The 24728-nt window shown below is 47.0% G+C and overlaps 1 protein-coding gene across 2 annotated transcripts in view; it reads left to right on the top strand.

Annotated features, from left to right (window-relative positions):
* SIL1 (SIL1 nucleotide exchange factor) overlaps nucleotides 1-24728 on the top strand; it is a 100774-nt gene that overhangs the window by 57882 nt on the left and 18164 nt on the right. For both annotated transcript variants that reach the window (XM_026858550.1, XM_026858548.1), the window contains exons 6-7: nucleotides 1680-1871; nucleotides 6620-6741. In XM_026858550.1, the coding sequence (XP_026714351.1) occupies nucleotides 1680-1871; nucleotides 6620-6741 (314 nt within the window). The remainder of the gene's footprint in view (nucleotides 1-1679; nucleotides 1872-6619; nucleotides 6742-24728) is intronic.

Raw genomic sequence — 24728 nt, 5'->3', positions numbered from 1 at the left:
TTAGTACCACAGTATTTCCTTAGGCCCTAGCTCCTCCTGTTGCCTTGACGTTGTCTCAGGCATAGGAAAACTCAGGTAGGAGTCAAGGCTCTGAAGTCTTGGAGTCGCAGAAAGTCTTTTTTTCCCCTGTCTGGCACCAGGGCATTATTTCGTTTTCTGTAAGATTATTTATGTAGCAGCCAGCATTACCGATGGCAGGACTTCTTGAAATGGGTGTAATTTAAATGTAAAAATTAGTGATACTCTATTATGTGAAAATAAGACATATTTTAAAAAACCCTGTTAGAATAGCTATTGTCCCAGCAACTGGGCTAAAACCAGATACATCTAATGGACCTGAAGTACTCCATTTAAAAATCACTCCTGCAGGGAGAAAATTAATCCTTGAAGTAAGTGTGTCAAAGTAAATTGAGTTACACCAAGTGCGTTCCCATCTGTGCTCTTGCAAACGCCGTTCTGTGTGGTTGGGTGGGGATGGTGTTCTGTGTTACTGCATGGTACCTTTAGTAATTAGACCAGTAGTCATTAGCATTGATTGTACAGCTGCCATTTCACTGACAGTGCTTTTACTTCCATTGCTCTTTTTTTTTTCTCCAACGACTGGAGCCCTTGGCTTCTATTCACACATAGGAGGGTGGGGCAGCATTTACTGGGGGGAGCATGGCGTGTGCCCACCCCCTTGTTGTGGGTCACTCCTGTATAAAAACATATTTTGGTATTTGTGCTCATGACAGAATCCCTTTCAAAAGGGGATGTCTTGCTTTCTCCTGCTCTTGGGGCAGTCTGGCCTCTCTGTTTCCCCTGTCCCCTGCAGCAGCAGGCTCTGTCCCCGCCTGTCCCAGTGCTGATGTGGGAGAATTGGTCCCTGCTGGCCCTGGGGCTCTCTCAGATCTCTGGCAAAGCCTTTTCCTTCTCACCGCCTGCCTTTCTGCAGCTCTCAGTTCATCACAGTCCTTGGGGTGCTGTTTGTATGAGGAAGACCAGCCATGCTGCAGGACAGGATACCTCCCAGCCAAGCCCCATGGCATGGCACTTCAGCTGCCCCCATTTTATAGCTGGTTCTCCTGACTTGCTTTCTGACAGCTTCTGCCCCTGACAGCGAGTCTATTTGTTTCCTTGAGAGATAAAGTCATCCTGAAATTTCTTAAGCAATTGGGATGCTGAAAGCACCTTTGTATGCATTCAAGGAGATCTCCTTGATGTCACTGGCACGGAGTCACTGGGCAGTTCAGGCTGGACAGGGCTCTGGAGGTTTCCAGTCCCATGTCCAGCTCCAAGCAGCATCAGCTGTGAGATCAGGGAGGTTGCTCAGGGCTTTTTGCAGTCAGGTCTCGAGAACATCCACTTGCAGGCAAACAGAGAACAGCAGTGCTGCCTGCATGCCTTTGGGCTTGATGTTCTTTTGAAAGGATGTAGGACATAAAAGTGGCTTACAAAGCCCCAGGTACAGGCTTGGGAAGCGCTTGCTGGTACCCAGGGCAGGTATCTTGAGATAAGTGGGTTCCTGGGCTTCTCGGAAGGACCCTCCAATGCTTCCCCTGCATCTCTGATGCACAGCAGTAAATCCATTTGCATAGACAGCCGGGTTCTCCTTGTAAATTTGGGGCTGGGGTCTCTTTCTACATTTTTCTTGGCTCTCTATCACCTGCCTTCATATCTGGTTTCCTCCTGCTTTCAAGGCCCATGAGGAAGAGGTGAGGAAGAAGTTCCGGCCCATAGAGCAGCTGAAGGAGGAGTTTGAAAAGCTGAATGTGAAGATGGAAACAGATTATGAAATTATGGTTAAATTAATCAGCAAATTCAATAGTTCTGCTTCCACGCTGGATGAAAAAGTAGCAGCACTTTATGATCTTGAATATTATGTTCACCAGGTAACAAAATGCTTTAGTAACTACCATGTAAAATCCAGGGGATACGGTGTCATAAATGTGGTTTTATTTTTCTTATCGGTATCAGGTAATACAAATTGCTTAATTATCATAATCCTGGGACAATAACAGACAGCAGAGGGCTACTGCAGGCTTATTTTATATCCAAGTTTGAATAAATAATCGCTCGTGCCAGTAGCGAGCAGTTTCCTAGGGGTTAGTGTTGCCTGATTTGTTGTCTGTTCTCAGGCTTTTTTTCTTGCCCTGTCTTTTTCTTCTTTTATATGCCTAATGTTACAAAATAGGGTTTTATCTACCAGGTAAGTAGAATGGTGGCTGCTAAAAAAATAATTATTTTCTCGCTCCTTCCATGGAAAGCCTCTGTGATTGCAGGTAGATGCCCCTACATCAGTTTGCAGAGAACATCTTTGTACCAGGGAAGATGACAGCCACCCAAAAACCTGTATTTTGTCTTGGCCTGAGTAAGAAGTGGCATGTAAAGCCCCTCTCATAGCTGGTCTGGTGGCAACAGTGACTGAAGGGCCAGGCGGATGGCACGTTGCTGAGCATCAGCTGAGCTGTGCTAATTGGCTCTGTGTGTGGCTGAATAGATTTCCTAGAATCTCGCTTCCTCAGGTGTATGCTCACTTTTTCCCCCCCTCCCCCTGATCTCTCTTGCTCTGCTTTCAGCTCGCAGAGCTTTACCTCCTGTTGGTTGCAGGCTGCGGGCACATCGCTCTCTTCCCTTGTGCTTGGTGCCTTCCCACGCTGCAGCAGCTTGGGGGGTTATCTGGGTGTCGAGGCTGTGTTCTGCCTCGTGGGAAGGGACTGGACTTCTGCCCAGCGACTGGGAGAGTCTGGAGCAGACTGGGAGATTTTCCAGTGTTGCTGTCAGTGACTTTATCATTTCAGAGGGTGAATGGCACAATTCTTGGGAGATGCCAGTGCAAGACCTTTCACTGGAACAGCACTTCTTAAAACCAAATGTGGTATTTTGGGGGGAGGTAGCTGAAGGAATGTGCTGCTGAGAGAGGGAGTCCATGCATCAGCTAATAGAAGTGTTATTTCCAGGGCTCTTTGTCTTGAATTTCCACACTAAATCTCTGTCATACACATGCAGAAGCTTCCTTGCTGTTTGTTCTCAATGCTTTTGTTTCACTGACGGCATCTGTCTGACTCAGAGAATAAGTGTGAACAATGGGTGTCCAAAGAGCTTTGTGTTTACTCAGGGCTAATTCTGTCTGGTTAAGGGTGCCAGAGCATCAAGCCAGCATGCTAAAAAGCAACCCCTAATCACCCTGGGATGATTTGGATCCCAGCATAACAGTCTGGACTATTCCAGCATAAAGTCCCACCTGCTTGCAGCACAGGATAGGGCAAGCAATTTCAGAAAGGCGAGGGGCAGGGAAGTGGTCCCCGCTCCCTGTGTGGGGACTGGAGCATCAAAGGGAACCACATCCAGCATCAAAGGGGTCAGAAAGGGGGAAATGGCAGGGAGGCTGGCAGGGAGCACAGAGGACTGCTTTGTGCATCGATCACAACGTTGCTCTGTGCCCACACTGTCAGGGCAGATGGCTGGGCATCACCTTCTCATCAGGCAGGAAGCTGATAAGAAATATGACTTGTCTCTAAGCCAGCGTGGCTTTTCCTCCTCTTTCTTCTTCCAGCCAGTTGAATGCGTCCAGAGCATTATCTCTGCTTGGTACTGACTTTAGCAGTACCGGCTTAATGTAATTACTGAATAGCAGCCAAATACGCTTGTGCCGCATAACCCTGGAAGAGCTGAACTTCAGGAGTCCTCTGCGGCGAGCCCCAGCCGTGCTGCTGGACGATGGGCATCCTTGCAGGTGTGGGTGGCCCAGGGCAGTGAGCACCCACCTGTGGGACTGGTGACAGCTCTGCTTCTCCCTCTTCCCCCAGCCTCCATCTAAATGCTAACATGCCATGGCTTTTTATAATTGTTCAGCTCATGGTTGTCCTGCTGCTGCCTCCAGGGCACAAAATGCCCTGTCGAGTGGCAAATGCCATGCCCTTTAGGGTCTGCAAGCAAAGGATACTCTCTGCTCCGTGGCATGGTCATGAGCATCCTGGAGCACTGGGACATGAAGCAGCATGTGCCTCCGAGCTCGCTGCGAGGGAGTGGAGGGGAAGCCTTGGCTGGTGCCGAGCAGGGGCAGAGAGGCTTTCCTCTGCTCTTGAAGAACCAGCCCAAGGGCTTTGCGTTTGCTCAGCTTTTTGTTGCCAGCTCTGGTTTGCTTCTCATCAGTCAGGATTCAACTTGGCATGTTTGGGAGCCCATCTTGGAGAAAGAGCAGGAAGGTTTGGCTTGCTAGGTTATCTGTAACGCATAAAAACCAAATGCAAATGTGAAGAGGCCAGAGCATAACTCATTTATAAACAGAATTCACGGTGCTTGCACAGCAGTGTGTAGAGCCAAGACCCGTTCTCATGCATTGCAGGCTCTTTCTCTCAATTATTTACTTTCCTTATCTTTCTCTCTCCCCTCCTCTGACATGCCACACCATTTCTCACTGCTAATTTCCTTTCCATGTTGTTCAGTTGACATGCTACTTTTCCTTCCTCTCGTTTTCTAACATTTTCTCTCTCGCTTTCACTCCCTGTTTTCATTCTCCTCCAATTCAAAGCCACTCCCTGAATAACTGCTGTCATATTTGCTCTTCTCCCATCCCTCTTCTCGCCTACTTTGCCCCTGTACTTTACTCAAGAGCTCTTTTGATCTTTGGCTTTCTTCTGTGGCAGTTTCAGTGGACTGAAGCGAGGCATGAGCTGCTGCCTCACAGCATCCTCTGCTCCCCAGAGAGGTTAATACCTTCAAGTTGTTGAGTTTGGGTGTTTTGTTGGTTTTAAAACAATGAATGAGGGAGTGAGCTCTCACAACAGAATCCAGTTAAAAAAACAAACAAACAAACAAACAGGTTTTCAAATAGGCTCTACAGCACAAGTTAAGGTGTCTCCCTGACACTGGGGCTGGCCTGAAGGACCCTGGTGCTGATGAGGTTACCATGGTTGGTTTTACCGTGACTGATGCTGGATTCAAGCTTCTGCCTGTCTGTGCATTTCCTCTTGAGCAGAAGTTAATGTCCAGTTCCAGTGTTAAAACAGCCTTGGAGATTTTACAGAGAACTGAGCAATAAAAGCACCCACTGGTAGCTGAAATTGGGTTGCTGCATAGATTTCTTTGTAGCCAAAGATGGGCCTGCAGAAGAGTAAGAGGTCTGGCAGGTCCAGTTTATAGGCACAATTAAAAGAATAGGATCTGAAAGGATACAAAAGCTGCTGCAAATCCTGAATCAGCCCCAGCAGACCTGCAGAGATCAGATTTCTGTTGCCAGAGGGACAGCAAGTGGTGGTTATTGTCCCATGGGGAGAAGAGATGAGCTGTAGCTCCCCAGGTCCCGCTTTGGTAAAGACGCACACATAGGACATAAAGCTAAATAGCTTCTTCATTCTTTTGGGTACCTAAAATATCTGACTTATGGCCAATTTTGGTGAAGGTACACGGTTGAAATAAAAATAACACTAAGCATGAAGTCACTGTCGACTAAGAGTGTTCAGGCTGGAGCATGGTGCCTGAGCCCAACAGACCCTGCACACCTTGTGTCTGTCCTGTCCCACCCATCGGTGCAGTCTGCTTGCTGATGCTGGGGAGGTCAGTTTGCCCAGCTGATAATTTGTGTCTAGGTTCTATTTCCATCTGCCAACATATGCTGTTGTCTCCCTGTCTTGCAGGGAGGAGATATGTTGAAATTCTAAAACTGAATTTTTGATGCACACAATTATGAGGGTTCATCTGATTCCCCTTTAAACTGAAAAAAATTCCTTGAAATCCAAAATGCATCAGTTTTGGACTGAAGTTTATATTGAAGCAGTTTACACTGTTTCTCAAATTTTGTTTGCGAGCTACCCAGAGCCCTTTTCTAATTTCCTCTCTGAGAACAGATGCCTACTGTGATTTGTGGCTGGTTAACCCAGAGTCTGGTTAAAGTCAGACACATGAATCCCCGCTAATATTTAAGCATTTCCCTACTCACAGTTAGTCCAATATTGTCTGCTTTAGAAAAATCATTGCTTAGGCTGCCCTCAGGGGAAGCTCCTGGCTGACCCTTCCAAGCAGGGACTGGCTTTTTCTTTTCATGTCTGCATGAAATTGTTGATGGTAGTTATGAAAAACACCCAGAACCACCTGTGTGCCTGTCTGCGAGCAGAGGTGATGCTGCCTATGTACTGTTGCTGCTGACAGGCTCTTAAACATTCCTAACTCTTGGAGCTACAGTTAAAGCATCAATTAATTAATTGCATTTGCAAAACATACACTTCCCTGGGTTCCCAGTAAAGGCCTGCTCAGGTGAGAGAGCAAAGAACTGTTTTTTTTTGACATCGTTGGATTTACTGAATTTTTGACATCACCTGAATTACTGAAATACGTGTCAAGAATAGTTTTGATAGCTAATCAAAGTATTTGAGTTTTCAGTGATGCCTTCTGCATGTAATAATAGCCACCTGTCAGTACATTGTGCTTCTGCAACCATGACATCCAGTGCTCGCAGGCAGCATTGTATGAAATTCAAGCCACATTCATCTTTCTTAATTTTTAGTTGCTTTTAAAACTCAGCGCTGGCTAGACTAGGAAGGAAGAGATGCTGCTCTTTCTGAAGCAAGGCGTCCTCAAAGAGCTGTTGGGTGGAATCTGGCTGAGGGTTTTGTACTGATGGGGACCTGCTCTCTCCCAGGTGGACAATGCTAAGGACTTCCTCTCCATGGGTGGACTCCAGCTGGTGATCGACGGGCTGAACAGCACCGAGGCCGCGCTGAAGGAGCACGCTGCCTTCGTCCTGGGAGCTGCGCTCTCCAGGTGAGCGCCCTCCCACCCATCCTGCAGGGGTTATAACCTCAGGAGGCCAGATGGGCTCTGTGTTTCTCTTCATCTCTCTTGATTTATTTCTGATAGCAGGAGCTGGAAGCTTCTCTCATTGTGCAACACACCAGATTGTCTTCTCCCCTGCCTAGCCCTTCCCTTGCAGCACCACTTACCCTGGTCTCCTCAGCATGTCCTCATCCTGCTCGTTAGATTTAGCCAGAAGTAATTTGGTGTGGAAGTTATGATTGTTTCTTGATTTCCCTGGGGTCCTTGTTTTAACATAGTCTGAGGGGAATAATTCTGCCTCCTCTCCTCTCCCCATGGCAGCCCTCTTTGGGGGAAGGTCTGGAGGATGATGTGGTTACGAGTGTCCAGGGAGCACCTTTCCCCCTCCTATTCCTTTCTCCAAGGCCTCTTTAGGATCGCAAGATGCTGATTTCAAGAATATAGCAACTCCCATGGTCTTTGGAGGGGGGCTTTTAGCCCCATGGACATCTGCCTCTGACAGCAAAGGCGTGTCGATTAGACATGGGGTTAGGAATGAGGTCAGCAGAGAGAGAGAGACACTGGTCTGAAGGATGTTTGTAGCTCATTGGAAGGCGGTTGTTGCCCAAAAGAGCCCAATCAGCCTTGTGCTAGGGCGTAGCATGTAGTGCTGCAGGTGGTACTGTGTGGGCTCAATGGGTTTTATTGGTGCCCTTTTTGTTTTATGGGTTTGGGGGCTTTGTGGGGTGTGTGTGCACATTCACAGGTGCAGAGGCTTTAGAAATGTATTGGATGGAACCAAACTTCAGGGTCAGAAGTACAGAGTGGAGGCTGAAAGGCAGGACTGTTTTATCTGCGTATTTCTATGCCTAAAAATACGGTCACCTTCTCCACCATTATAAATTATTTATCACTTAGTCTAATATATAGTCTAGAAATATGCATTTCTTTTGCAGTCTTGTATACAATGCACTTGGTTCTCAGCATGTGTGAAGTAATATGACCTCATGTACAGCAGCAGGTACCCAGATTTACACCAGGAAAGGATCCACTTTATATCTTGAAAGAATTTGGCTTACTGATCACAAGAAGATGTACTCTTTCACATCAGAAACACAGACCCGCTCCTCATATTCTGACTTACCATAATGTTTGAGGCAATATTGTAATTGTTTCCTTAGGATCTTTAATAGCATGTAGACTCTTAATGATATGTTCCATAAAGAGAAAATCATGTAGAGACTCTGGAAACATTTTGCAGGTAACTTGTGAAATGACAAGGGCTATTAAATCACTTCTTTCCTGATTTAGCTAATGTGAAATGATCAAGACTCAAGAAATACATTGTCTCATGATATGAGCGTGTAGCAATGGCCACAAAACTAATGGGTTTATATAGTATTCCTCAATTGATAGAAAATGCCTTTCGTCAGACAGAAACGTTCTCTTTTCTAATATAGCTATATTAAAATACCGCTTTGGAAACTTTTAGACCTTTTTTTTCTTTAAAGGACATTCTGACAGATGGTAATTTTGAGTGGTTTGAATGATGTATTGTCTGAGAGCTCAGTTCCAAAGTGTGAGGAATATTATGCCTGGGTTTTGGGTTTGCTTTTTTTCCCCTTGCTGTGCTTAAGCTTTCTCAATAGACACCTACATGCCAACTTGTCTGCTTTGTGCTATCTGCTTAATTTGTTTGTTCATACATTTTCTCAGCTTACTCCGTGCTCCAGTTACACTGCCGGGGGCACTTCAAGTACTTCACACTAAGCATTTTCTTATACCTTGTGTTTTTCTGAGGGGTTGATGTTTATTTCCTTCACTCATTGTTGTTCCTAGGCACCTCAGTTAGGTGTTAGGACTTGCCAGTAAATGCCCAGAGGTGCCACAGCTCACTGGGCTGCAGGGTCACAATCTGATCTGTACTCATGAGACTGGAGCTGGTATCAGATCCTGCGCTGGATGCTGAACCGTTCCTGGGCAAGAGGCGATGGTCTGCTGCTCACCAAATGGGTCTGTGGCCACCTCCCAGGTCTCTTCAGCCAGGGTGGCTCAAGCCAGCAGTTTCAAGCCAGGCAGACCTTCCCAGAGGAAAATTGATGCATGATCATAGCAGCTCCTCAGCCCAACGTGGGAGGTCACTAACTCCTGGCATGGCTGAATCTGGAAGTTTGGCTTCGTCTGTAGGCAAGTTGTTTTGTGCAGAAGAAAACCACTGGACACCGAGCAGTTTCAGATGTTCTTGGGTCACATCCAGAACTTTTCAACTCTTAAAAATACCCAGGTATTCTCAGATTTGTGTTGTCCTTAACTCTGATCAGGTTGTGAAGCAGGTAAGAGATGGAGCAACCGACTGCATCACGCAGGTTTTGCCTGCACGCAGTCCGCCTGGGACCTGACTCACAGGTATGGCTGTGCTGAAAACCAATTTGGGATGAAAGAGTTTTCAAGTGGATCAGCATCTTGAGCCAATGGGTCAGCTGGCTGGCCAAGACATTGGATCAGCAAAGACAGCAGGGGGAGAAAGAGGAGGAAGAGAAGGTGCAGCAGGGACAGCTCAGGATTCTCTCTCCTGATATCGCTTCTATTTATTTGGCTTAAACCGGACTTGAAAAGCAGCCTTAGCACAGCAGAGTTTGGTCCTCAAGGCAACGGGTCCCAGGGTCTATCTGCCAGGGTGCTGCCTGCTCAGACACTGTCCTCCTGGTATCCATCTGCCTCTATCTGAGAGCCTCTGCCACGTAAGTTGGTGACCTGACATGGAAGAAATCAAGATTTCATATCTTGTTTCTTTTATATGTCCTTCATTTTACGCATTTGGGTTTTAATCACTGAGCGTGTGACCAAATCAAACATCGTTCCATCTGGTAGAGTTTTCTGAGTGGTGCCCTTATTGCAACTCTAAAACCTCATCACAGTCTTACTGTTTTTAAACCTTTAACAAAATGTTTTTCATTCAGCAGTTTGCAAAAGTAAACTTCATTTGAACAATCCTCAAGTGCTCTGATTGGAAATAAAAGTTAAATGCTCTAACAAAAATAATTGCTAGGCATGTGGGATTGTACATTTAGGTATCCATAATTCACTAACAGTATATGCCAATACACAACATTATCTGGATTTTCAGTGATTGCATTAGCATAAAAGCATGTTAGCATTTATCTGGTGGTGCTAACATTTAAATATATATAAGTATGAAATATTAAGATACAGCATTTTGGAGGCAAGTAAAACTACTGTCTGTAAAATGTTCTTGCATATTTTTGAAGGTACACTCTAGTATCTTCGGATGACAATCAGCATTCGCACCATTGGGTCCAAACATTGCAAAAATGTCAATGTTTTATGCAAAGAGGAGCTATATTAAGCTAAAAAAGACTGCTGATGAGAAAAGTGTCTTCTGATGTCCTCTAAGCTATTTACAGGCAGCATCTTCCTTTGTTCATAGCACAGCCAGGCCTCTGCGCAATTTGTATCTAGATGTTTCACAAGACTGAAAACGTTAGCCAGAAAGGATTATGCTTGTGATTAAAACCTCAATTTTTAAAAACTTTACCTCCAGGAAACATTTTTCCACACCAATAATTTGAACATTTTAATATTTTGTAATAAAAGGATTTTTGTAATCCGTTTACAACGGGAATAATAATTTGTCGAATGTATTCTTGAATCTTTATCCCAAATGCTCCCCATACGCTTAGGGGTGAGTTAGAGGTGAGGATGGAGAGAAACCAAGCTGTGGGCTCTTCAAGGCAAAGAGAAGCAATTTGTATTTCATGGGGAGAGGACAGAAAGTGCGAAAGGTGAGATTTTCAGCAGTGCCAAAGTGGGGAGCCTGGAAGACAGTTGTTTGTGCAACTGCATTGAGAGATTTGTGGTGTTTTGGCCAGTTCTTTAAAAACCCATGTGCTATTCAAACTGGGTAGCCGGGGACAGGATTTCAAACTGATGGTCCAGGCTGGCATTTGCTGCGTGTCCCAGCAGGATGCAGGGCAGTTCCCAGCACAGCCTCTTCCAGCAAGCCCAGTGCTACTGGGATCTCGCTCTTCCCTGGCCCTGAGAGATAAGACAAACGTTACAGAACTTGGTAAAGACTTGGGAATAAACTCATCACGGGTAATAACTCAAACATAATCTTGTAGCAGCACTCAAGAGTTTTCTAGAGATGGTTCACATCAGGGTGTTGCTTGTTTTAGCTGTTTTCTGTGAGATTAAACCCATTATATTATGACAACGTGCATCATGAACATCCCAGTCACCACTATTCATGTTACCCAGCTCTTTAGCTTGTTTAGAGCTTGCATTATTTTGGCAAAGAGAGGCATAAAACCTGTACCTGCTTTTCAAGATAAGCCTAGAAGAAGAGCCCAGAGTGATGGGCTCTGTTGCCTCCCTGCACAGTGCTGTGCTGGGGTGTCCGAGTAGTGCTCAGCATCGTGATAGCCAGCTATCACGATAGCCAGTTTGCATCTCCGCTTTCTCGTCTTCTTTTCTGTGGGAGGAGGGATGGGGGAGTGCTCTCTCCCCATCCCTGCTCTGTCCATCAGTATTTCAGTGGTGACAGTTCTCCTAGAGGGCATGACTTCCATGTTTTGTCAGAGAAGCACCAGCTTCTTCAGGATCTCTTTGTCAAGAGGAAAAAGCTTCCACCAGATTTAATGATTTTGAATTAAGTCCAGCTTCGCAGTGAAACTGGTTGATGCTCACTGCTGTTAAATAACATTAAGGCCTGAGCAATAAACCCAGGAAAAGTAAAATTAAAGACCTTGCTTCAATGCTGTCTTGTAAGGACATAAGAATTTCTGGGCAGAGAAATAAATCTAGTTAGCTTAACAAGCACTGTCCCTACCCATTTATTTCAAATTCATCTTCATGTTCGTCCCTTCCTCTTCCAGCTTCTTGCTTTACATCCTACAATCTTTGCCCATCTCTTTATCCATTTTCACTGTTTTTTTCAGTGGCCCTGTTTGCCAACACTGTGTGTTTGCCACGTCCCAGTTGCAGTAATTCCAGCTTGACTCCCTGCCTGTTTGTAATTTCTTGCTTTATAGATTGTCTCTTCTATTTTTATTTGAACTCCTGACTTGTGTGGAGTTATCAGCCTCACTGCATTTAATTTCAAATTAATTTGATTGGGTCACCTAATTTTTTTTCTGTAACAATAATGAACTCAACCTATTTAGCCTTTCCCCATTATGAATAACCTTAACAAAAACTGCAGTGTGGTATAAAAATGTGTTTTGTCGTTATGGTTAATTACACAGAAGAATAAATCTCTAAGCATTTTTCAGTGTCTGAAATCTAACAAGAAAGTGTAATTAACTATTAAATAGTAAACTGCCATCCCTGTGCTCTCAGTAAGACAGGGAGAGCAGACCCCACGAGAAAAATCTAGAATCCAAGGTTTGTTCCTGGTTTTAGTAGTTTAAATAGTGAGGAAATGCTGGTGTCAGGAAGCTGGCAGGGTGTGGCAATGGAGGGTTGGGTGCTCATCCCATGCCAGGTATGTTTTACCCAGGTACCTGCAACTGCTGGAGAGTTGACAAGGTGGGATGGACATCTTGGCCTCAGCAGCGGGACTGGTTTTAGACTGAGGATGATGTCAGTTCTGTAAAACGTGGGGATTCTGGAGTGAGTTACCCCATCCAGGGGGTCTGGGTTGGGCTGGTGGTGTGAGAGAGGAGGACAAAGAGTTTAAGCACAGAGAGGATGCAGAGTGCTGAAATGGGAGTGTTTGGCCTCCCATCACACTTCAGCAGTGAGTACACCTGCAGGGTTGCCCCCCAGCACCGGGTACCATTTCATTTTCTCAGTTCTCACAGCTCAGCCTTGACGATGCAGATGGTCTCTTCCTGGCATGTCTGTCACACAGAGGTGAGATTTCCCAGAGCCATGCAGTGTCCCTGCTGCTCCCTGTTCTCAGGGCTGTGTGAGGTGGCCTGCCCTGAAAACATAGCCCTGCAGAAGAGCCGGTGCTGCCCAGGGACGTGAGCGCCGGGAAGCTGCTCCGGTGGCGCTCAGCAGCACTCTCTCTCTTTATCAGGGAAGTTGGTGACACAGCCTGCAGGAAAACCTCATCGCAGACAGGCCATGCATTATATAAAACACATTGTTTCTGTCTCTTCTCATTTAGTAAATGAGCTCCGCTAAAGTATTTGAGTTATCATGGTGGTTTCCATTTAAAATATGCATTCAGACAGGTTACTAAAAGCCAGCCCAAACTTGCTATTTCTCAGCATAGACCTGGTTTCATCACTGGCCTCAACATGTATTCCTCTGCCTCTTCAGCCACTATTTATTCATCATCCATGTTCTTTGTTTATCCTTTTTACTACAGCCTGTGCACTCAGCTAATGGCTTGACAAGCTTCAAAGATTTTCCTGCCTAACCACCTACATTATTTTTCTGACCTGCTGTGACTTTCCCATGTCGCATGTTCTCCACATCCCCTCCAAGTAATAGGTGCAAAATGCTCCACAAAGAAGAGGCATCTGCGTCTACTCTTTAATCACGGTGTACAGGAGGCTGTAGCAGCCCGTTGTTAATGTGTTTCAGAAGGGAGGTTGAAAAAGTGCATTCAATAGAACAAAGCAGCGAAGAATGGGAGGAAGATGAACAATGAGAGCAGGAAATGCAGGATCCAGCCTCAATTACGTACCTGCTCCCAGCAGGGTCTGGGGTGGACAGAACTGACCCAGCGATTACGATTACAGCTATTGTCTGAGCTTGTATAGGAGGATCCAGATCCCTTCTCTTCCTTTGTAGGTCCTGCTGTGTGCACCCTCCTACCCCTTTCCTGATTGCAGCTTTTGTTGGATTTAATTGCTGACAGGCTGTATGCAACAAGCATGCAAAGGCAGATCCAGCCAGGTTTGCGGTCTGAGCAGCAGTGGCAGAATTGGGCTTTTGGAGGGGTCTGGTGGGGCTGCCCTTAGCTCCTGTGGGCTGTCTTCTGGATTTAGCCAGAACCAACCAACTCAGCAACCCTCTGTTGCTCCCCACCTTGTGCTGAGGAGAGGCAGGCAGAGCTGCTGGACCCAGAGCTTGTGTAGGAGGCAAAAGAGCACAAGCCAGCAGCTGCAGGCTTTCATGGCGTCTAAGACTGGCCCTTGCCTGTCCTGAGTGAAGAGGGATCCAGTCCCAACAAGGGACCTTGTTCCCACGTTGGCATCTTCAAGCCTACCTGTTCTCCTGATACAGCGTTTTGATAAGTTCTTCCTCTTCTGTCTCTTCATGTGATTTAACATTCATTGAAACAGTTGATTATTCACTCATGAAGAAAGTTCCTCAGGTCTTCCACCAGACTGCTGCCAACCTCAGCCCCTTCAAGTCTCTCCAGGTGTTTGAACAGGGTGATGTTCTGTGTTGAGAGAAAACAGCAGCGTACTGGAAATTATCTCTTTCTGAAGAAGCTCATCATCGCTGTTGACTACTTGCTCTTCCCTCAGGTGCTGACATTCTGTGTCTTCTTGTGAGCTGGATTTTGATCTCTCTTTATTAAGATGATCCTATTTCTGCTTAAAAGGAGATGTTCATCAGAGGCCCTCAGAGCTGCCTGGCATGTTTTGGAATGGGATGACTCACAGGCTTGTCTGTCTGAGAAGCCACACAGACCTCTGGGCCAGGCCGGTCAGGGCAGCTGACTGTGGCCATGAGAGGTCTGTGGGGAGCTAGACCAGTGGGCAGCTCCCTCCCCACGGGGTGGCTTGGAGTCGTCACACAAGTTGGAGAAACACAACTGCAACTGCTTCTCACTAAGTCTTAGCCCCTTGATGCCACTACATGAGCCCTGAATAGATTTGAAAACTAATCTGCTGCTCAGAGCATCAATAGATGTACGTCACTTGTCCTTTCTGCTGCATTTAATGAGTTTCCAAGGTACTGCAGCCAGTTCCAGAAGGCAACCATCAAAGGATTGCGTCTTCACTTCCATCAGAAGTGTCTAGCTGTCCCCCCAGCGCACTTCAGTTCTCACAGATTCTCTCTGGTTTTGTCTCTTATGAATTTAACGTGATGTGTATTGTATAACTTCTTGCAACCATCCGTTCCAGACTGTCTCCTTTTTTTTTTCTGAATACCCTGAAAATAGGGGATGGGAAAGAGAAAGGACTCTTACCACAGTCAGATGGCGTTAGCTGGAGCCCAGGTGATATGTGGGTCATGGTAAATGTCCTGTCATGCTGCTTTTCTCCACATTCATGACTCTCAGTTATTCTCTCCTGCTGCCCAGCCATATCCGTTCCCTCTTCTTAATTATCCTGGAGCTGGCCTGTGCTTTGAGCATCGCTGCCTGCATCAGTCTCAGCTTTCACCCAAGTGGGACCGCACCTTTGTGTGGGTGAGGAGTGAATGAATGTGTTGGTGCTGCTGGACTGACAGCCAGGAGATGACGGGCACAGCCCCATGGTGGCTGTTTCAAGGGATAGGTCATTAATCCTTAGATCCATCTGCTGAGATCAATAATTAGGGCTGTTGCTTTGTATAAACCACCAGATCAACATAGGAATTGCTTTATTAAAGCAGACGTGCAGGCCTGGCTGGTTGGAAAACCCCTGTGGCTGGATTTTGCAGAGGTAGGAACAAAAAGCCCAGGGTGGTAACGGTACGGTAACATGTAAATGAGGTTTCCTTAAGCCTTAAGCAGTTAAAACCTGCCGTATGTGATGAACCACAAGGGCTCTTGTTGGTTTTTTTTATCTATTTCTGTCAGTGCAACAGAGAGGGTTGAAAAGGGTTTCTGGATTCTGGTCCATGCCTGGTGCAGCAACGTGTCTGCTGCCAGAATCCCTTTCAGCGGTGGCTGCACACATGAGTGTTTTCTGATCTTTCTCTGTATGTTCTTCGTCTCCCTTTGGAAGCAGATTGTGTTACATTTCCATACATACTCTGTCATAAAAGTCCATCAATATGATTTTAGTGTCTTTGCATGCCTTGCAATGAGCAGGAACTCACCTGAGTTGTTTTCCAAATTAATACCCTGCTGCTTTTATTTAACAAGATCTTTTTCCAAGCTGAGAATGGTAACAAATCTGAAATCTTCTTTTAAATAAAATGCATTTTCTTCTCAGGCACTTCATATTGAAATCTGTCTTAATTTCAGTTAGCTAGTGTGTGAAAACACACGGTGAGGCATTATTAGTCCCTGAAGGAATAAAGACAGATGGAGCCCAAAATGGAATTGGCTTTATGATTAATTGAAAACTTCAAGAGTGGAATGGAATCAGGGCTTGGTCCTACCCCGTCAGTGTCTGGGGATCAATTCAGCTGTTGAGATTCTCCACGAGCGCAGGCTGAGGAGCTCAGCACGAGAAATGCAGATGTCACTTGGTACAGTCAGCCCTGAGTTGGGTGGGATCTGTTGCTGGAGGAGGGCTTGGAGAGGACAGGCTGGTGGAGCGATGAAAGCAGTGGTGTGGGTCGGGGTATGGGAGGGCATCGAAGGGTGTATTGGGGTCCTTGGTGCGTGATGACGTGCTTTAGTAATGAGCTGTTATTTCTGGCCTCGAGCTTCCCACAGCTGTACACGGTGGCTCTTGTGTGACTGCTGCAATGACGAGCAGAGATGGGAGGAGGGGAATATTTTGAGGCATGCTCCAAAAAACTTGGAATGGGAAGGTGGAGGTGTGGAAGTGGCGTGGGGGGGCAGCAAGTTCAGGCTCTGCTCTGGGCTCCTTCTCCATGTGCAACCTGAGCAATTTCCTCAAGGGCTGTGTTTTCACATCCTTGCCTGTGAGACGTTGGAGGGTGGACCTGCCCCTCAAAAGGCAGTAGTGGAGAAATACCAGGTGGTGTTATCTACACTGGCTTTGGCATTAATGAATGTTTCTGGAGTCTGTAGCCACAGACCTTTACAGCATTTCTACCAGACCTGCTAGAAAGGAGAAAGAAAAGGTGTTGTAGAAAGAAGATCTCTCCATCATGTTTCGGGATCAAGTCCTCCCCACGCAAACTGGCTTTACTGCTCAGACCATGACCACACTTGCATGGTCAGCAAGTTCTGAGCAGCTGTAGAGTTGGGGAGAAGCAGCAAGTGAAGGCAAAGTTGCTTTGCAAAGGTAAAAACAGGTCGGTTCTGGAGTTATGTCAGCACGTCTGGAGAGGGTACAAAGGGCATGGTTAAGTGCAATGGTGGCAGCCCCAGGAGATGGCCCAATTTCTCAGCCCACGGCTCAGTGCTCACAGCTGATCTGCCCAGGATTGTGCTGACACGGGCCACACTTGCCAAAGAGGGGATTGTGGATGCCTCCCCTTTAGCTAGCTCTATGAGGCAGGGGAGCCTAGAATAATTTAAAGAAGGATTTGATGTAGAAAGTTGATGTTGCCTATGGAGATCATGATTTAAGTTATGTGGAGTGGCCAAGGGGCCCAAGACAGAGTGCGCTGCACACCCTGCCCCTTTGCCGTACCCTGAGGGCAGGGGCACCTTGAACCCATCTTCCTGGGGCCAAATGGAGGAGGAGCAGCGTCCCTGGGTGCACATCAGCTGGGAAGAAGGTACAGAGAGACATACATCCTGTGTCCAGCCAAGACAGCCTTTTCACAGGCGCCAACACCCCTTCCTGCAGTGCAGTAGCAGCACTTCCAAGTTAAGAATGTGCTAATTGTCCGAAGGAGTGGGAGGGCTGCTGCAAATGAGCTGATACTGCAGATCAGTGGGGAGCTGAGCAAACATGTGAAGCATCACTGCCAGGCACCTCACAAAACATCCATTGTTCACTGATTCTGACAAGTGCAATTTGATTTTTATTATCCGTGATACCCCCTAGCATGGCAGCAAATTTGCCAGGGTGTGTTCTGTAAAGGGATGAAGGCTCCATAGTGTGAGCTCTGTCTGCAGGACCTGGCCAGGAAATCTTAGAGAAATACCGTAAGGCTGCTTGTGGATTTTCTTTTCTCTCCCTGGGGACGCCGGGGATTGCAGATCAGCGGATTGTGGATTAGCGGATCAGGAATTAGAAATGCATTTTTCATTCTTATGTTACACACTAATGAACTGACAAATTTAATTTCTTTAAATCCAGCTACTTCAGCTAGAATAAGTGAAGTTGTCTTCTGTCTCTTTAGGTAACTCAGGAAAGGCTGAATTGCAATCTCTCTGGGTGTCACATCATCCAAATTCAGTTCTTTGTCTTTAGCGTGTGGCTCTTAGGAAAGTACAGTCTAATTGCAAGAAAAAGCTCATCACTCGTGGGTGGCTGCCGAGCGGTGCGGTGGTGTGCTCATCGGCACGCTGTGCCGGGGGCTGCAGCTCTCTGCCTTGCCAGGGCGAGGAGGTGAACTCAGCCTTGCACCCGGCTGGGGCTCCCGCTTCAGCGCCCGAGTCCCCTGCTGTCCCTGTGTCCCAGGTGACCCAGGTGTCCCTACCAGTCACTACTGAGCAGACACCCTTCTCAAACCCAGTGCTGCAGCTCTGCTGAGCACCTCCATGGCACAGAACAGCGTGTTTGCTTGGCTCCAGGGGTGAGATGTGCTTGGCTTGCATCTAATGCATTTTTCTTGCTGTTGGTCTCCTTCCTGTGAATGAAGCTGGGGTCTTCCTCTTTTGGATCCCTCCACGAGGGGAGGGCCCTAGTGCCTTGAGCAGCCCTCTCCACTGTAACAGGCTGGGCTTTGGGAGACACTGGTGCCAATGGACGCGCAGGCTGCAGCAGGCTCCACATGCCTCTCCTCCAGCTGCACTGTTTTTCAGGTCTTGCGGTATGCGCCTCCCTACCCCAAACCCGTGCCAGGGATAACACAGAGCAGAAAAAGGCATTTATGTCATTAAAAGCCTAACGGACTGCGCTGTGGGACCCGATCTGCAGGGGGAAACCAGCTCCATCATTACCCAGTCACTCTTCAGAGCTTTAAATGAGAGCTAAACAAAACGGCCTTGGCTTTCTGGAGCAGGCTTTATTCACTCACTTTGTGATGCTGAAAGTGGGTCTGAAACACGGCTGCCTCTCGACACGAACCACCGGCACCCCTGGCAGAGCCGTGGGCTGGCGCCTGCCGCGAGAGCCGCTGCCGGGGCAGGCACAACCTGTGCCTCACAGGAGCAGAGCACTGGGACATCAGTTACTTCCCTTGACAGGTTTTGGACTGTGCCCATAATATCTTGATCAACAATTAACAGGATGGAACTGGCAAATACACCTCCTTTCTCCCCCTGACCCCGACAGGTGAGGATGTATGTTTCCTGGTTGATTGCTGTGCCTTGTTAGAGCCTATTTACAATTGATTGAAAAGCAGAGGCTTTGTATGAAGAGAGACCTTTAATCTCCTGGCAGAGCCAAGTGCGTTTCCCTTCAAGAAGCGTTCCTTCTCTTTGGCTTATCTCTAACCCCCACTTTAAACCTGAACCTGGCAGAGACCAGAAAGAAAGCAGGATCAAAGCAAAAATAATTGGGATTGCTGGCTTCTGTGGGCAGTCTGAACCCATTATTCCTACTTACTAACTAGTTATTCCTAAATAACTCTTGCCAGAGACAATTCAGCAGTTGCAGTATCTTCTTGATGAAAGGCACTCAAATGTAATAACCATGGCAACAGTTGCTGAGGGCCAGCGCGATGAGGGATGGAGATGTGCTCTCTAAAGGACAACGGGCCCAACTTGAGTAACAAATGACTCTGTAAGGCACCAAGGAGGTGATGCACGGTGACCTCCGTGTGCTGGGTGTTGTCCTGGTGGGGACACAGCCATATGTACTGTGCTGGGGATGCAGGTTGCCCCAGTGCTCCCAGTAACGAGTCACGCTTCATTAATGGTGGGCATCTTCCTCTCTAGATGAAAAGGGAGTTTGTAACTTGAAAGCCAAGGGGGAATGGTGGGGTCACTTGATCAGGAGGAAAAGGCCAGGGAGGGAGCCTCAGGGGGAGACATCGCCTCTGATCCCAAAGTCACAGGTGGTTTCGCAGGGTTTGGCTGCTCTGGGAATAACTGTGTCTTTCTGCTGTTGATCCTCACCCAGCCTGATTGGTGCCGAAGACACGTTATCAGTAATAAAGACTTGACATGTCTAATTTCAGAGCTGCTTCTTTGTAAGCTGTCTTTAAGACCTTGTTTGAAGCTCTACAGGAGAGGTGACAGAAGCCACATGGTGTTGCAGGTGGAGGAGTTGGTAAGAAGTAGGGCATTTGACTTGAAGAGTTGGCCCTTGGTGCATGGCAGGGGAGAGCGGCTGAGCCAGCGGTGCCTGGACTGAGCCTGGAGAGAGTTTGCTGCAAGGGTCCTTCATCCCTGGCTTATACTGTCCCCTTGCCCATGGGTCTTCTGAGTGCTCACTGTTAGGACAAGCCTTGAAAGACCTCTCCAAATGCCCTGGTCTTAATCTTGGCTTGGGAGCACCTTAGGTTATGGGATCAAAGCCTCTCCAATAGCTTTGTGGGGATTGTGTTATTTCTGGGGATTGTGTTATTTCTGTTAGGCAGTATTCTCTCTCTATTGTCTTATTTAATTGGATGTTTTATAAGCCTGAAAAGTAAAAGAAGGAAACTCTTTAATGTTCACCAGAAGAAAAGAGGAGCGTGCTGAAAGGCAGCATTTTTACAGATTTCCGAGAAGGAGGCAGTAAATACTCCACCTCTGCTTAATAATAATAATAGGCAGGCTAAGTATCTCTAAAAATATAAAATAACGTGGGCCTATTTGGAATAGTCAACATCCTTATCAGCCTGCTGCCTGCCGTCTCTGCAAACAAGTTTCACTAGAGATTCTGGGCATGATTTTCAATGGCTCAGAGCAGCTGTAGCTTCTTTGACTTCAGTGAAAAGTCTGAGTGCTTGGCACGGCGGCAAACCAAGCCTCTTCCTTTCTGCTTCAAATTGGGTCTTGATTCTAAGTGAGATGAATTTTCTCCTCCTGATAATTCTGTGCATCTGAAGTGATTACAGCTCCGCGTGAGTGCTCTTTTAGGAGATTTGAATACAGCATTTTCTTCCGTCTTAAAAAGGTTCCTTCAAGCCTTATGATTCTGGAGAGGGGGGAAAAAATAAATCCTGGTGGAAACCGTCACATCTTCCTATGCAGATTAGAGATTAAAACTTTTATTTTTATAAAACACATACGGGGGCTAAATCGGAAAACTGTTCAGGCAAGTGCGTTTTGGCTGGTGGCAACGTGCTGCTAAATTCTTATCTGGCGATGGAGAGGCAGAGCCAGGGAGTGGTATTATTTGGAGTTCTTAGAGAGTGAGCTTTAATGTTTGCTTAACTCCACTAAAAATAGACACCACCCTCTTTTTCCTAATAGGCGGCATTTGTCACACTTGATTCATTTCCTCTCCCAAACTGAATTCCTTCATGAATATTCATCTCTACTCCCCAGGAATCTGCCTATCCTCAGAAAGTTGTACTCACAGCGTCCATGCCGTAACAATGCGAGTCAACCTTTCAAAGCTCACGGAATACCTGGCCCAATCCTGCAAAATGTTGTGATATCAACAGCTCTCATTGATTTCTGCCTTCTCTTTAGCTGTGATTGCTCGTTATCCCTCTCGATGAGACCCTTAATGAGTCTCCCGTTCCTGTTGTCATAGCAGCACCGCATCGCCTGGTATGGCGAAGTCTCTGTCACTGTTAATTGTGAGATGGGAGGATCAGTTTGGCAGTTTTTCTAGTGGGGATTAGGCCAAAAGGTCCCTTCTGAACTGTGATGAATGTGGTTTCCTTCAGAATATACTAAAACTTGGTAGTTACAGAAAATTGCTGAAGAGGGAGGGTTTTTATAGCGAAGAGAGTGAGAGCAGTTCTTACAGAGCTCTTCCCATTCATGTTCAGCCACCACTTAAAGCAGGAGAAAAAGAACCAGAAATGCCAAAGGAGAATATAAAATGGTTGATTCGTGGTTAAGGAAGTCTGTCAGCACCTCAGACCATGTAACCTTGGAGGTTAAAAGCGTGTCAAAAATCCCTGCTACTGTCGTGCTCCAAGTTGCTGCTGGAATGGGAGAACTTTGCTGTTGCCTAGTGAGTGTTGAGGATGCAAAAGGCTGATGTGATGCTGGAAGAACGTGAGGCCAGCAGAGCTGCTGGACCAAGGGCCGCGAAGCCCTTGGCCAGCGGGTGTATGATGAGGTGTGTGTGGAAGGGCATCTTGTGACAGGTGGCCATGTGTTTCTCTCAGCAGTGACCAAGCAGAAGACTTGAGGCACTGGTATGGATGACATGCCAGTTTGCTGTGTGAAGGGGTGCTGGCAGTCACCCATCACCTTCCAGCACATCATGCTGCATGTCTGCTACCTGGCAGTCACTCCATCCTCACTCCTTTTGCTCACTGTGTTAACACCTTTCAACCTTTCAACCTTGCTAATTGTTAAAGCAATTCAAGGACTAAAATTGATACTGTCTCAGCAGGGTGTTGTCTGCTGGGCTTGTGTGGGTGAACTTCTGTTGCCAGTGGGGTCTTTGCCAACCCAGGAAGACCATGTTGATTTTCAGCAATGTGCTAGAAGAGTTTTATAGGGGTTACTCTGGTGTCTGAGAAATGTGCATAGCAGAAAGAATGATCTCATCACACCTTTCATCCTGCAAGTCTTAGAGTGGCTCTGTGGCCTTGTTACAGTGAGGTGTAGCCACAGCTGGTTGAAGAGGGCAGAGAGAGGCAGCATGTTGTTTGCGGCTCAGTGATTTATCAGTGAGGATGCCATTGCTAACTGCTGGGACCCATCCAAGACACCGGGTCAGTGTCTCTGCCCTCACACAGAACAGCACCGCATCGTTGTTTGCCCAGAAGTGGTAGGGCCAGCGGTTGTATGTCATCTTGAGGGATGACGGCTCATCTGCAGGCTCGCTGCTGGCTCAGCACAGAGGCAGGGAAGGAGGGCTGTCTGTAAACAATTTACTCTGTTCCCCGCCTGCCGAGGGATGGGGATCAGCTGTGCTTGTTCCCAGAGACCTACTCTCTGAATACTCAGGGCAGATTTGTCCTCTGTGCCTGTCACTGGGTTTATTCCAAAACTCTGAAAACGTAGCCAAAGTGATTTGTGACCTAAACGTAGGCATGAGTGGCATTTTTATAGAATAAAAAAAAGAAAAAAAATCCTTACCCACCTCAATCTCTCCCCCAAAATGAAAAACTCCACTGGCCAAGTCCTGCAAATGAGTTTTTGTTTTTTCATATGTGCAGTGAGGAGCCAGATTTCTAAAGGCTGGCTTTCAATTTTACAGGCGTTTATTATAGGCATGAATAATTGCTGGCACTGTGCTACCACTGCTGTTGTTTGCTCTTACATTTAGGCCAATTACATATGTAAGTCCCTGATTTACAAGCAAAAGGAGAACTAAAGTAGCTTTGTGGCCTACATTTCAAGAACGAGTAATGTGTCCACAGTCAGCTGTAGGTCCCTGGATTTGTGCTGTGAAATACAGAGGTCCATTGCCATAAATATGTGGGCCCAGATTGTCCAAGGCGTTATGTGACACGTGGTGTCACAACACAGCATGAAGGACATAAACATGGATGAGCATATGAGGACCGGGAACTTGCCCGGATTCATCCCATGGCAAGCATGCTAGAAGATTCATGCTGCCTTTGGGGAATTCATAGAGAACACACACATATGAGAGAGAGTTTGAACTAAACATAATGGTTCTGCAAGATGGACTTAAACAAAGCCCGTCCAAGTCCTATTTCCCAACATGATAATTGGTCTGACTCCAACTCCTACTGTCCAGTGAGCCCTCCTGGGGGAGAAGAATAGATAACATCCATTCCCAAATTTCAAATTGATCAATTGAGATCAAACTGAGAAATTTTTTCTTGCTTTTGCATAATAGGCAGAAGAAGAGTGGGAAGGGGGTAGGTCAGTGTGATTCCTGATTCTCCATGGTGGACAGGTCATGTCAGCCACGATACCTGTTGGCTTGGACCCTGCATTGCCCATCTTGGGGAATTTTCTCACCTTGCTGTGCTGGTACCACTCGGTACCATCAGCTCTGGGGTAAGGTGAGGAGCCCGGCTGTATAGTGAGGGAGGATGAAGAGCACTGCTGATCCTCCTTGGACCGGTGGCAAGCTGGTGTCCTTGCTGCTGGGGGGAGCAGAGAGGAAGGATGTGAGTAAAGACAGAAGAAAGCAGGATGTTTGTGGACGCTGATCTCATTGTCACAAATCGGTAGTGGATATTGTCTGTGGGAGGTAATAGCAGCTCTGCTTGGGAAGGAGGCCAGCATTTCACACTCTAGGGGATGGCCAAGGGAGGATGATGTACTTGTGTCGTTAGTCATTAGTGCAGAGCAGGCGGCTTCTCATCTCATAGTGTTTGTGTACTCAGCTGGTGGTTGTAGCAACCTCCATTGTGTAAACGGCCCCAAAATCAGTCTGACTGCTGTGTGCTGAGCTGATGGACGTTGGCAAGGAGACGCTCTGCACCAGCTCAGTGCAGGGTGCTCCCATGTGGGTTCACGAATGTTTGTCTGGGCAGGAGGCATTGGTTTAGGACCATTGGTTTTTGAAGTGATGTCCTTAAGCATCTACAGCTTCCAAAGGCAGACACAGCACCCCGAGACCTCTGGGGCAGGCAGACCACCTGGCAGCGTGCACCGTGCCCTCAGCAGACCCACTGGGCAGTGGCTTCCCCTTCTCCTCGGTACAAGGCAGATGGGAACACAGACCCAGATTTGTTTACTAGGCTACAATCGACTGGGGTTTTACATCCCGGCAATTACTGGCAAATCTTCTCTCCTCCTGCGCCTTCGCAGCACATGTGTGAACTTCTGGTTGTGTCACCTTCCCGTCCTCTCTTAACAGAGTCTAGCAGTGGGAAGTGATCATCACAACTAACATTTGCGTAGCGTATGTCTTTCCACAGTTCCAGAGCGTTGAATAAATTGAACCCCGCTTCCTCCTTCACCCTTAACATTCAATCTGTTTCTGAATCCAGGCATCTCATCTTCCACAACCACTCTCAGCTCTTAGAGCTTTATTCTGCCCTGGTGATTAAGCCCTTATCTCCTGCCTCACAGAACCTACCTCTGATGCCTGTATTGCTGCTCTCCATCACAGAGAGTGTTCATCTCA

Source organism: Athene cunicularia (assembly GCF_003259725.1).
Source record: "Athene cunicularia isolate RWA chromosome 13 unlocalized genomic scaffold, athCun1 chr13_part1, whole genome shotgun sequence".
Classification (NCBI taxonomy): Eukaryota; Metazoa; Chordata; class Aves; order Strigiformes; family Strigidae; genus Athene; species Athene cunicularia.
This window is presented reverse-complemented; position numbering and strand designations above follow the sequence as displayed.